General features: G+C 39.6%; 1 protein-coding gene across 1 annotated transcript; it reads right to left on the minus strand.

The window, feature by feature from the left end:
* Positions 1-531: 531 nt before the first annotated feature.
* On the minus strand, positions 532-13,121 carry exoc3 (exocyst complex component 3). The gene is made up of 16 exons (XM_058077626.2): positions 12,970-13,121; positions 12,193-12,374; positions 11,224-11,443; positions 10,974-11,146; positions 9,768-9,980; positions 9,428-9,606; positions 9,113-9,229; positions 7,750-7,864; positions 6,611-6,736; positions 6,358-6,458; positions 5,970-6,080; positions 4,204-4,345; positions 3,372-3,494; positions 2,129-2,290; positions 1,728-1,849; positions 532-887 (listed from the first exon to the last, which is right to left on the minus strand). The coding sequence occupies exons 2-16, from the start codon at positions 12,334-12,336 to the stop codon at positions 692-694; spliced, it is 2,244 nt and encodes a 747-aa protein (XP_057933609.2). The 5' UTR covers positions 12,337-12,374; positions 12,970-13,121; the 3' UTR covers positions 532-691.
* Between the last annotated feature and the right edge of the window lie 1,197 nt (positions 13,122-14,318).

Genomic DNA, 14,318 nt, shown 5'->3' on the forward strand with positions numbered 1-14,318 from the left:
GGCTAGACCACAGATGCTCAGCGTCTGGTATTTTTGTTTTAGTTTATTTCGAACATTTCTATGCTTGACAATGCTGAACTTAAGCCAAAAATAAGCAACCATTACTTAAATGTGCATAGGCTCTAGTCAACTACAAAGCAGCAATTTATTTATTTAATCATTTTGGAGGTGAGGGACGACTGTATCTTGAACGAAGTGAAAAAATATATCAGTAATATCTGTTACAGAGGTGTAGGATTTCTGGGTCTTCTAACTCTTCTTTTCATGCTCAAGTATGTAGGAGTAAACATGAGATGTACTTCATTGCAACCTTGTATATGCATGTTACTACTGTAAACCATTACTATTACCAAAGAGTGTTTAGTACTATTAGAATCTACAGGACTTATTTGTAAATCGCTCCAATTGAAAAAAAGAAAACAAATATGGAATGTTCCCATGGGCCAACAAAGACTCAAAAAAGTGGAGGTCATTTCCCAAATTATGTATGGTGGTTAAACTATGAATTGACTAACACGTCTGAGGCACAGCTCATTTTTACAGTTATACATTTAATATTTCCTCAAGCACACGTGTGATCAAGCTTGGCGATGACACAAACGCAGAAAGGTGCAGTAAACAAAACAGAAGTGACTTTTTTGAGGAGGAAAAACAGGTTATTTCCTCAAGACGTGAATAGGAGATGTTGACTTTATTTGAGAAGCTTGGCAGTTGCCATGGAGGTCATGGTCGTCATGGAGATGGAGGGCACTGCGATGTCTTTGAAGATGGGCTGGGAGACACCTCCGTATGATACTTTGTTCTCGCTGAGAGTTCCGATGATCATGGTGCGCATTTCCCGACTGGCATCACCGCGCACCGCCAGCAGCGCCTGGATGTGCTCCTCCCTGTGGATACGGCACATCAACACGTACATTTTTTTCCTCATTAGAATATGACTTTTTATCTAAATATTTTATTTTCATAATATTACATTGTAATATTTAAAAAAAATTGGCTGTATGGCGTATGAGTGGTTAGTGTGCAGGCCACACAACTTGGAGACCTGAGCTCGATTCCACCCTCAGCCATCTCTGTGTGAAGTTTGCATGTTCTCCCCGTGCATGGGTTTTCTCCCACATTCCAAAAACATGCATGTTGGCGACAATATGACATATGTCATTCGATTACAACTGTTTTGTGTTAATATTCTGGTAAAATTACTGTTGATTTTTCTATTTTTGGTAATGGTAATGGTTTAATTTCAATTGAACATGCAGCAGATTACAATTGAATGCATCACATAATCAGTTCCCAGTTCCACATGTCCAAAAGGAGTAGGAAGAAGCAAAGCTTATTAAATCCTACCCCTCCATCTGGTACTTTTACAATCACTAACTGTTACATTTGTTCACTTCCTGCTTTCCATAATACAGTTTAAGTTTTGTTTAATAATGCACCTCGTACTTTGGTACGAGGTGATATGAGCATCCAATGCCATAATGGGTACCATAGTAAGTGTCAATATAGTGATATATGTAGCACATCATGACTGGTTCAAGACTCTTCATCCTTGTATTTAGCAAACATCAACTGCTTGTTTTTCCCTCTTGTTTTTTTATTTTATTAATGATGTATTGTTTTAGCAGGCTGCACTTTGGACACCATCGATTCAGGAAACTAAGGTGGTAAACTTCAAACCAAACAACAGCAGCAAGGGACTTTTCCAAGTGTTTGGTGTGGTGTACCTGATGTCAGGGTATTTGGAAACCAATGTGGTGACCTCCAGGAAAAGCAGAGTGGGGTCAGTCAGCTTGAAAACTTCAGCAATGGCCACAATGGCCCCGCAAAGACGATCAGTGTCTTCTCCCTGCAAGACAATGACAAGAGTCATTCAACAAGTCAAGTAACACATTTTCCAGCTGATGATAGAAATATGCAAGTGCAACAAGTGGATCCCTTATCCGTTTGAGCTGAATCACGAATCGACGATTTTTTGACAACTTGTGTAATTGATTAATGTTTTTTTATTCAAAAATAAATCATTAAAAAACTCTCAGGTATGATAGAACATATGACATAGAACACATGGCATGAACAGCACAAAATAAAAAAAGCTCTATGAGGTCACGCTGCCATGAGTACTCACAGCAGCCAGTTTTCTGAAGAGGAACTTGAACTGATCGGCTTCTTTGATCATCCTTTCAGCCCCTTCCTTCCTCTCATCAGCATTCCGAAAGGTGATCCTCTTCTGCATCACTGCTTTTATGTAGTCCACCACAACCCTCCGCAGGGCTTCACTTGTCATCTCCTGCACACCACGGGCAAAGCACACAATGCATGAGATTACTTCCAAAAAAAGACACATGTCAGTGAGGACCAGCGTGAAGGACTTGGCTTACGGACCCACAGGTTGCAGATTTGACAACTGCAGAGTGCAGACCCCAAATCCCCCACAAGTACAGTTCGGAACAGTACGTATTTTTATGGTGGGTGAAAAAAAAAAAAATCTATCCATCCATTTTCTATGCCGCTAATGTTGCGGGTATGCTGGAGCTTTTCCCAGCTGTCTTTGGGCTAGCATGTTTTCCATTTTCTTCACATTAAGTATCTATACAGTCTGCAGAAGCGTTGTGATCAGCTCAGCTTGTTTATGTTCACCATTTATACTGGAAGTTATTTTCTTATCATTGGAAAAACTTTTACCAACTTATACCAGAACTTATACCAGTACACCGGTATATAAAAATAATTGTATTTGTATGTATTTGTTGATCTCAGGCATACAGAAAAATGAACCACTTGCTGTCAGCTTTCTTCAGCACTCTATGACTTACATGGTGTGGTTGTTGACATGAGACGTTCCAGCGCATTACGTACATTTCCATGTTCGGTGGTAATGTAGTCAAGCCTTCTTTTATTTTTATTTACGTACCCCAAAACTAGGAATTATTGGTTATGCCACTGCAGTGTCCTCCAAATATACTTTGCAGTATTTTCTTGGTCCTTGTCGTCTTTCCACCAACTGTGACTCTGAATGATAGCAGCTTTAGATACTTCTACTCAAGGCTATGGAACCATGACTTGTGTGAATGTGCATGCACGCCAATTTTTCTAACTACGAATAAATTTGTCCGTAAGGAACATTTTGGATTTCTGGCGTATAAAGACTTTTGGTGAGAATTCAATTCCAGGCCCAGTTTTTCAATGAGACCCCAGTTCCTCCACGGCAGACATTGTTGCTTCACAGAGAGGGACGGGCCAGGATACTTGCTCAATGGATGTGAAAGATATGTTTTCTTATATTGTGCTTAAAAGAAGTATCAATATATAAATAATACCAATATATCGCCCAGCTCTACCTAAAACGACAAAGGTCCCTTTTTTCTTACCTGATTGAAGGGTTTCTTAATCTTATTGAAGTCATTAAAGTAGTCCTCCACTGTCACACAGATGGTGTCCACCGCATGAGAGCCAGACAGCCACTTTCTGGTCAGCAGCTCGCTGAGATGATGCTGGTATTGATAAATAAACACATTGACATCATGCCGGAAATGACATTTTACAACCTGTAAACAATATTTGACATAAAAGCATTGGGAGCTTATACGGTAATGGTTTTATTTCATTTGAACATGCATCAGATTACAATTGAATGCATCCCATAATCAGTTCCCAGTTCCACATGTCCAAAAGGAGTAGGAAGAAGCAAAGCTTATTAAATCCTACCCCTCCATCTGGTACTTTTACAATCAGTAACTGTCACATTTGTTCACTTCCTGCTTTCCTCATATAGTTTAAGGTTTTTAACATCAAATATATACAGCACTTTACATCCACCACTTAGTCATTTAAATTTCCTCAAGTTTTGTGTTTTCTGCTTAAGTTATTCCTCAAATGGAAATAAATATTCCTTGTCTAGTACAGTTTAATGCAGATAAAATGTGTGTATAAGTATTCAGTAGTGTGTTTTAGTATTCAGTAATTTGTTATTTTACATTATACGTATGTAAATATGTAAATATCATTGTATAGTATATGCAGTGTTGAAAAAATGGGCTAGTAATAATAAATATAATAGGTACCATATTAACTGTCAATATAGTAATATATATAGCACACCATGCATGACTGGCTTACTATGCAGTACTGGAATTGTGTTGCTAACGCAACAGTTAGGATGATATGTAGAGTACCACATGACAAAAAAAGACACTTCCTCACCTCAAGGTCCAGGAAGACTTCATCTAACAGGAACTGGCATCCCTCCTTGGCTACCTCATTGAGGGTCCTCTCTATGGCGACGTCACTATCAGTGGCCTCAGATGACTGAGAGTACTTCCTCTTCAGACTGGTGATGGACTCTCTGGACAACAACACATGGGCCATACGGGAAGTATAATAGTATTAACTTCATATGCCAGAAAAGTGTCGAAACCAGATGGTGAAAATTGTGACACATCCTCAATATTTTTATTACTAGATCTCAGTGCTGCCTTTGATACCATACATCACTCTATCCTACTGGAACGCCTTTAAATGCATATTGGTGTTACTGGTTCTGGTAGTCTCTTGGCTTAGATCTTATCTTGGGGATCGGGCGCATCGTGTAATTTATGATGTGACTTCACTGTGCTGTGGTGTCCCACAAGGATCAGTGCTTAGCCCTCTTCTGTTCAACATATAGTACACGCTGCCGCTTGGTGACCTCATTGGCAAACATAAGATTAGCTTTCACTATTATGCTGATGACATTGAGCTGTATGCGCCATTATAGCTAACTGACCCGCACGACTGATCTAATTGATATCAAACATTGGATGTCCTTGAACGCTGATAAAACTGAGATGTTGATGAAAGCATCATTACCCAAAGTGACTGTGTGAAAAATGTGGGTGTGATATTAGACTCAAATGTTGGACGCAACATGGCGATGATAACGGCCTATTCTTTCTATTTCTGATGCAGAGACCCTAGCCCATGCATTTATCACGTCTCTCCTTGATTATTGTAATGTGCTTGCTTTCTGGTCTTCCGATGCAAGTTTCAAATGCCTGCAATTAGTACAAAATGCTGCAGCACGATTTCTTAAACAACGTGTAAGTTTTAGCATATTTCTTCAGTGCTAGCAAAGTTACACTGGCTCCTAGTTTATTTTAGACTTTATGGTTCTGCTTCTTGTTTACAAAATATGACATGGGTTGGCACCTGCCCATCTGGTTGACCTAATTGTACCCTACGCTCCGTTTAGAAACCTACGCTCACAACACGCCGGTCTTTTGACAATCCAGAGAGCCAGAAAGAAATATGCGGGCTCTATAGCCTTTTCAATTTGGGCTCCAACATTGTGGAATGCCCTGCCTGTTAATATTAGAGCTGCTACCTCAGTAGAAATGTTTAAGTCCCGACTCAAGACTTATTTCTACACTTTAGCATTTAGTTAAAACTACACTAGGAGTCTAGCACCTGTCTCACTGCATACTGAGAGAAAGTAGCAAACGTACAGTACTACATTTTCATAATTACAAGGCTTCTTCTGCCTTGTATTTGTATTTTGGTTCATTTAGATATAATGTAAGTATTCAGATATAAGTATTAAACCACAAAAGAGTCATCATTTAATTCATTAATTTGTGGAAAAACTTCAATATAGCGAGTGAGCGATAATTGCAAGTGGTGGCTGTAATGACATTTAAATATTTTTCATGCACAAAACATATCATAATGGCTCCCAAATGCATAAATTCCATATATGTGACCCTTGCTGGAAAATGTTTGGACTTCATATTTAGTTTTTTAGCATTTTCATTTGAGAATTATCTACTAGCAGTTTTTTGTTTCCCTTTTTGTACACTAAATGAACCAAAAAGTGGCCTTAAAAGAGAGGTATGCATAATGATGGGCAGTGTTGCTGTTAACTCTTTAAGGTAAGCAACATTAGTGTAAGAATTCCAGATAACAAGCTAGCCAGTAAGGCAACACACACTTACTTGAATGTCTGGCAGTTGTTTATGATGGCTATCATGTATTGCACGTAACACTGAGGCAGCTGTCGATCTCGCAGGTGTTCCTCTTTGTAGGCCACGGCCTCTTCTTTGTACCTGCAAATACAGTAGCAATGACAACTGAGCATCACAAAAAACTCATGTAAACATTATCATTCAGTGTCGCCTATGCATACAGTGGTGTCCAAAACATTCAATTTATTAATATTGAATCCTACTTTGTGGAAATTCACTTATCGCGGTTATGTTTGGAACCAATTAACCGCAATAAATGAGGGATACTGTATTTCTTTGGGGTTTTTTTTTTGTTTTTTCCTGACTTTTTCGTTGCGTTTGCACAATCAACGATTGATGGGGACAGTGGCAAAATTACCGAATGAGGAAGGAGTTCATCTGTTTCAGGCAAAGTTTGAGAACCTGCTCTTTGAAGTCCCCATCGATCTGGGCAGCCACTTGTAGGTTCTGTTCGAACATCTTATGAGAAATAGTTTTGACACAAAGAAAAAAAAACAACAGTAAATGTCAGAACTTGGAAAACAAAAACTATGGTAAATAAGTGTAGTACAATTGAAAGTTTGAGTACAAAGTCATGTGCCAAGTATTGTAAATAATAATACTATTGTAACCTGGAAGACAATGGCAGGCAGTGTGGTTTGGTAGTATCCATCCTGGTCTGCTTCGGGCTCAGTTTCTTTCTGCCAGTCCTTCTTGTCCGTTTCCAGAGCTTTTCTCAGCCAGCCGGTAATATTAGACTGGAGACGGGGGAAAAGACATACGGCATTTGGCATACAGCAAGTGTACCTTTTTATATAACAGGACCCCCAAGCTGGGGGTGGATGGATGAGTGGGTGGAAGTTGTAATCTAATAAGAATAAATTGTAATTTGAAGAGATTAACTTGATAATATTACAAAGTAATTGTAGATTTTAGTAATTTTATATACATTATGCATACATTAATTTTAAAAAAATTAGAATCAAACACAACAAAATAAAGTTGGAATTTTTTTTATTTTTTAATAAGGTCAAAATATTATGAGAAAGTTAAAATTTAAATTGAATATATGCACTATATATTAAATTTCAATTTCAATTTTTGTATATGTGCATGCGTGGGCTTCCTCCCCCGTTCCCAAAACATGCTAGGCTTCCTACCTGGCAGCTCTAAACGCATCATCCCTCTACCAATATATTCACTATCACTCCTCTGGACATGTCTGAACCATCTCAGTCTAGCCTCTGACTTTATCTCCAAGGTATCTAACATGTAATGTCCCTCTGATGTACTCCTTCCTGATCCTATCCATCCTGGTCACTCCCAATAAAAACCTCAGCATCCTCATTTCTGCTACCTCCAGTTCTGCTTCCTGTCTTTTCCTCAATGGCACTGTCTCTAGACCAAACACCACGACAGTTTTGTATACCTTTCCTTTCATTTTATGAGAAGTTATGAGAATAACGTCATAATATTACAAAAATAAAATGTACATTATTTAAGAGTTTGCAAAATTTGCAAAATACAAACAACTGAAAAATTGCAATATAAGAACCTCATACAAATAATCCGCTTTTTCACCTATATCACAAAGCTGAGATGCAGTTTTTTCTTGAAATATACACAACATATCATCTTAGGACATTTACATGTGTTGGTTTACAAAAGACCAATAATTTGTCATGATGTGGCCCTCATTGGAAAAAGTCTGGGCACCCCTGCTGCATGTGATTAAACGAATAACTGCGGTGACAGGGCATGTTGTGCTTACCGTGAAAGTCTGAACATATTTGCTGAGGAGGTCATCAACTACATCCTGGGGTAACAGCGACTCCAGCTGGTTACTGCTCTCTGAAATGAGCTCCGGATGGCCCATCATCTCCACACTTGGAAATACACACACAGGCATACATACACTCACACCACCATTCCTACAGGGAACTACCACTTTTAGAATTTAAGTGGCTACCTTTTTCTACATGGTGTGCAATCACAAATTATAATTTATAGAAGCTTTATTCTTAAAGAAATGAGAATTTCACCTTCATAGGTGGAATAAAAAAACATATTTTCTGGACTGTAAGTCACACTTTTTTTCATAGGTTGGCTGTTCCTGCGACTTATACTCCAGAGGGACTTAAATGAAAAAAACTGTTTGTGTTACATAAACACTGGACACCTTTTTCTGTTCATGTTTATTTTTCATTCATTCATTCATTTTCTACCGCTTATCCTCACGAGGGTCGCAGGGGTGCTGGAGCCTATCCCAGTTGTCTTTGGGCGAGAGGCGGGGTACACCCTGGACTGGTGGCCAGCCAATCACAGGGCACATATAGACAAACAACCATTCACACTCACATTCATACCTATGAACAATTTGGAGTCACCAATTAACCTAGCATGTTTTTGGACTGTGGGAGGAAACCAGAGTACCCGGAGAAAACCCACGCATGCACAGGGAGAGCATGCAAACTCCACACAGAGATGGCCGAGGGTGGGATCGAACACTAGTCTCCTAACTGTGAGGTCTGCGCGCTAACCACTCGACCGCCGTGCAGCCTGTTTATTTTTCATGTAGCTGAATAAGAATTGTGTTAGCATATCTTACACCTATTCAGCCTATTCTCTATTCTTTTATTGTTAGAACTTGCCTTCCAAGAGGACGTAATGTCTGTTTTGGTCAAGTAGTTTGGAAAATAAATTACCCGCAAAAAATGCGACTTATACTCCAGTGTGACTTATGTATGTTTTTTCTACCTAATTATGCATTTTTGACCTTGTGCGACTTATACTCCAGAGCGACTTATAGTCCAGAAAATACGATAAAACAGACTGTTTTGGCGGAAAGCACAATCCAAGGAAATATAGCTGGAATAGGTGCGGATTCTGGAAGATCTAGAAAGTTTTCTGTGCGGGTTATTGTGTGTTGTTGGAGTCCACAGCTCCATAGAAAGGGTAAAAAATAGCATAGCATAATGGGGGAAATAGGTTCCCTTTTAGGGAACCGGTAGTTTTGGTTTGTCTCCCCAAAAAGAGATGGTTCTTTTGGCTCCCAAACAGCTCCTAGGATTTTGATGTCGGTGCATTCACATGTGCTGCTGCACACGTGCATGTGTGTGTGTGATTGCCATTACCTCTTGTACGTATTTAGAACCCAGGTTAACAGGGATACTATCTCATTAGCCTCCAAGTCCTCAAAGGCCAGTTCTTTGACCCGAGTGGATACAGCATTGTGGTAGAGGCTGAAAAACCTAAAAGACACATAGATGAACATATCCATATCATCCGTGTGTTAGTAACATTTTGGCAAAATGTGTCACAGTCAGGGTTTAGTAATCCCCCAGTGTTTGATTGTGTTTGAATGAATGTCTGCAAAATGTCCCAAAATTCCACAGCAGTGGTCCCTGCCCAACCCTGACTTTAAAATGAGTTAGCAGGACATGCATTACCTGTTGAAGGTGTTGTAATGTGGGGGGAAGCACTGAACCATGAGGTTCTTCACAACAATGAGGTCATCTAGAACATATTTCCGAGTTATCTCCAGAAGACGAACCAGCCACATTTTATCGGCTTCTCTTGTCACCGCCTGGGTGCCTTCAATGCGGGTACTGACCGTACCCTCCAACACCTGCAACAATACACAAGTTTTTTTTAAGAATACTTCAGGATTAGAATACCAGTTTAGGATTAGATCCAAAGAAGCCCTACTCAAGTATGCCACTAATCGTGATACATTGAAATAATCTTGGAGATCTGAAGCATGCTTGACAGGAAAATCCTTCCTCTAACCTCAAACATTCTGTCTTTCCATCTTTTGGGTCGTCCAGGTGGGATGAACCCCGTCTGCTTTTTACGGTCTACCATACGCCGGTCAATCTTCTCCTCACGCTCGATGATACGAACCACTGACACCAGCATGGTGGGATCGCGACGTACCGTCACCATGGCCCTCTGCAGAACCATCCATAACTGTTTGGCAAGCTCGTCTGACAAAGCCTGGACCTAGAAGAGAAGAAACGCTTGAAGAAATTGATTATGTAACTTGTAACTGGCATTACCCAATATAGTAGACATAAGAGAAAATATAAGACATAAATTGACATAAAAAGTCAATTCAACCTTAACCACAGTCCAGTAATCCCTCACCACAATATCTGCAATATCTGATCAACCTCCTTGTGCAATATTAAGAGCTCTAAATGCAATATACTAAGTTCTATGTGAAGTATTTCCATAATGCCTCATATTAACTCATTAGCAAGATCTCAGTGTATAGACTGGTCATATATCTCATCTCGTTTCATATTATCTACATACTGTATTGTATATAACTCTGCAAAAAACTGTTGATTTTGTTAATACTTGGGTTGTTAATATTGTTTATTTTTCTATATTGTGTATTTTGTACTGCTTAACTGATTCTGTACTCTTGCTGCCGTGCAATGCAAATTTCCCCACTGAAGGACGAATAAAGGCATATCTTATCTTACCACTGAAGCAAAAGTGGCCTAAATTAAGCATCTTCAAACATAAAAATAGCTAAATTAACTGAAATTCAAATATAATGCATTATATGTATGTATGTCTATTTTATGATATGCAGTGACCTACATTGGTCACTAGGTGGAAGTAATGTTACATTGATGATAGCCACTGCAGGAAGTACTACTGCAATAAAAAAGGATCAACAACGAACTTTGTAATGCACGTCTATATTATGTTTTATATTTCATTTTCCCTATATTGCGTTATAGGAGTGTAAAGGTGACTATAGGGGTGTTATTTCATTTTTTTTTTATTTAGCGAGCCAATAATATACAAGTTAAAAATGGCATTTAAAAGGTTGTTATGAGGTTTTCTATGCTCTAACGATGAAACTATTCCATTTACAAATAAGGTAGTTAAAGTTTGGAATGTGGTGAATGACTGATTGTTTGAATGTACAAGCATTGTAAGGATCTTTTCTGCTCCACTTGGACTTGAACTTGAACTTACATCTTCAAAGTAGATGGAGATGAGATGCATGTCGCTGGTGTTCTTGCTGTCCATACGATATTGCTCGTACATGAGGTCATCTCGAGAACTCTCCAGTTCCATCAGCTTCCTGTGTGCCTGAAGCAGCTCCGCCTGCTCTATCAGCTGCTGGGTCTCGGCCACAATCTCTGGGACTGTGACATGAGATGTGAAGACATATTCAAGTAGAATGTTTTTTGAATAAGAGTGTGAGAACGGGAGCCAATCAAACCTGAGAAAATGTTTTTTAGGTTTTCCACAGCAGATGCCAGCTGACTATGTTGGACCACAGCATCCTTGACATCTTTTAGGTTTTCGATGGTATTGATGCTCTGCCTCCAGTCTTTGCTCACATCGGTTAGCGAGCTCTGAATGTCCTTCACATCCAGTAGGGCACTGTGCAGCTGCGTCAGCCCAGTGCGAACTCCATCCAGCTGAGACTGGATGGCTGCCTGAAGGACATGAACAAACGGCAGGTTGTTATGGTTTTTAATGGGAAATTTTCATCACGAGGAACAAATGTGTAGCTTTTTGTGAAGCATTGTCATTTTAGGCCAATTTAACGTAATTGGGATGACAGCTGGAAAATAATGTGAAAATTAAAATGTCGATGTTGGCTAGTAGAAGGCTTTTATGGGGGGGGGGACCAGCCATGTGTCATTTGTATGGGTAAAAAGCGGGCATCTAATGTATATGTGGATGTTACTGAATAGCACAGGGCTACACATGTGTGCGTGGGTTTTCTCCGGGTACTCCGGCTTCCTCCCACATTCCAAAAACATGCTAGGTTAATTAGCCACTCCAAATTGTCCATAGGTATGAATGTGGGTGGGAATGCTTGTTTGTCTATATGTGCCCTGTGAAAAGGAAGCGGTATGATCCGCAAATAATACCAGTTTTAAGTCTTTTGTAATTTTACAGATGTCACTGATGTACAAGTTGAACAATTTTGGTCAGAGTATTGACCCCTGGGGTACTCTGTACGTAATATATGAACTTGCAGATGTGCCCTGTGATTGGCTGGCCACCAGTCCAGAGTGTACTCCGCCTCTTGCCCCAAGACAGCTGGGATAGGCTCCAGCACGCCCACGACCCTCGTGAGGATAAGTGAAAGAATGAATAGTACAGCAGATGACTGAAGCCTTAAATCATGCTGTAAATATTAAAAGCCAGCTGTTAAGACTGATGCTGAACTTGTCACCTTCAGCCTTGCTTCAACAGAGGCTTTCTTTCTGGCCTCTCTTCTTCTGTACTGCTCCACTTTGTCCAGCTGGTCAGATCTCTGCAGCATTCCTGCAACACGCTGGACGGCTGTGGCAACCGCCTCCCGGCTAGTCTCCTCCATTCCGGTGCTCAGTAGTGCATAGATTTCATGCAAACACACTGCAGGGGAACGGAAAGTGGCATGTTGTTATCTAGCCCAACACTACTATACTATACAATATTTACAAATGTATAATGTAAAATAACAAATTACTGAATACTAAAACACACCACTGAATACTTATACACATATTTATCTGCATTAAACTGTACTAAACAAGGAATATTTATTTCCATTTGAGGAATAACTAAAGCAAAAACACAAAACTTGAGGAAATTTAAATGACTAAGTGGTGGATGTAAAGGTGAGTATTGTATATATTTGATGTTATATTCCAGTGACGACATGACCATGTAGTGACCTTTCAGAGAGCTAGCAATACGGAGTCTTAAGTGTTGTCGACACACTTGACATACACACTTTTGTTGACTTAAATAGACGGTTTGTGAGGCACGATCAAAGAAAAGGTAAATACCGAATGTGAACGTTGTTTATATATTTTCGACATGTCTTTCGCGTTATTCGCTACAGTGTTGAAAGCACAGTGACGTTAGGAAATGTCAAAGAAGTTGCTAAGCTAACAAGCAAGGTGGTAAAAAAGACGAAACACAGCACGTAAAAGACAGCTAGCAAAGCACAATCCCAAAATCTTACGTCGTGGTGTGAATAATCCAATGCTGCCGGACACATAAATGGCATATCTTCGAATATAGCATTAATATGACTTATATTTGATGATTATTGACACACAGATGTGTTGTTTTGTTGTCTTTACTTCCGTCTTTGGCCCCGCCTAGTTTTGACATCTTCTTCCGGCTTCGTTTTCTTCTTCTGTGGTATGGTATTGCCGCTGTTGTCGTTCCTGTATTACTGCCGCCATCTTCCGGCCCCCCATCATCGTACTAAAAGGTATTTTTCCGTAATGTTTTTCCATAATGGTTGCTCCATTTGTCTTTTATAGATTACCCGTTTATATTCTTGTATTATAACAAGATTATATTTGTTTCTCAGACTACCAAATGCATGGCTCTCCAAAGTGGGGCTCGGGCCCCGTATTGGCCCGCTGCTCGATTTTGATGGGCCCTTGGCATATTGTAAAAATAAAATAATTGTTAATGTGGGTGGACACAACTTGATTTAAACAGTCAACTGTTTTACGCTCCATTACATATAAATGGTAAAAAGTCATGGAATGGCTTCTCCTCCACAGATAGCGGACCATGCATTGTAGAGACACAAATGACATGTTGTCATGTAAGTAGCCATTGATATAAGCCTATTTAATTTGACGAAGCCAAGGGCAGGCTATAGGCATCCTCACAGCCTAGCTATTGTGATGTGGCCGGATATAAACAATACAACTTCAACGGTGGGAGGGGAATGTTCCATCCTTGTGTTGTCACACTACTTTAGTGTTCACTTTTGGGCGGTCCCAATCCACAGAGCATAGACGCAGCACCACTGTGTCTGTTGGCTTGCTTTAGAAGAACATAGATGTACAATATAGATAGATAGATAAATATCAATGTTTCAATGCTGGACTAATTCTTACAGTGTAACTCATGTGACTTGTTCTTAGACACATTAGGAAGCTGATATAAGTACTGGCCGGCGCTGACATGGATTTCTTACAGCAGTCAGGTAAGAGTCACAAGTTTTTTAATAAATTCTACACAACAGTAGAGTCGTTTTCAAAATTATTTTTTAATCGTATCTTAGAAAAGTAGCATTGCTTGAATGCAGGACATACAACTTTATATTAAAAATGCTAAAAACACTGTAGGGTAGGTGACGATACTAACTGCTACTCATAACTGCTACTCCCCTGGACAGCTAGCTCGTAATACAGCAGAGGCAGTAAACAATATTTATCATGTGTAATATTGCACTTCAAATATAAATGCCGAAGGATAGTGCGGTGTGACGCAAGGCGCATGATGAAGGTACTGTACATTTTCATTTGATTGCATCAATCACTATGTCAACTGTATTGGCTCATCCAT

The sequence above is a fragment of the Doryrhamphus excisus genome, linkage group LG11 (assembly GCF_037039965.1).
Source record: "Doryrhamphus excisus strain RoL-2023G ecotype Guam linkage group LG11, RoL_Dexc_Guam_v1.1, whole genome shotgun sequence".
Classification (NCBI taxonomy): Eukaryota; Metazoa; Chordata; class Actinopteri; order Syngnathiformes; family Syngnathidae; genus Doryrhamphus; species Doryrhamphus excisus.

Excerpts from the sequence above, each read along its gene's own strand:
- exoc3 (XM_058077626.2), bottom strand. The coding sequence starts at position 12,336 with ATGGAGGAGACTAGCCGGGAGGCGGTTGCCACAGCCGTCCAGCGTGTT. Across the intron at positions 6,737-7,749 it reads AATATGTTCAGACTTTCACG|TCTAATATTACCGGCTGGCT; the intron begins GTAAGCACAACA and ends CCCCGTCTCCAG. Across the intron at positions 2,291-3,371 it reads TTAAGAAACCCTTCAATCAG|GAGATGACAAGTGAAGCCCT; the intron begins GTAAGAAAAAAG and ends CGTGGTGTGCAG.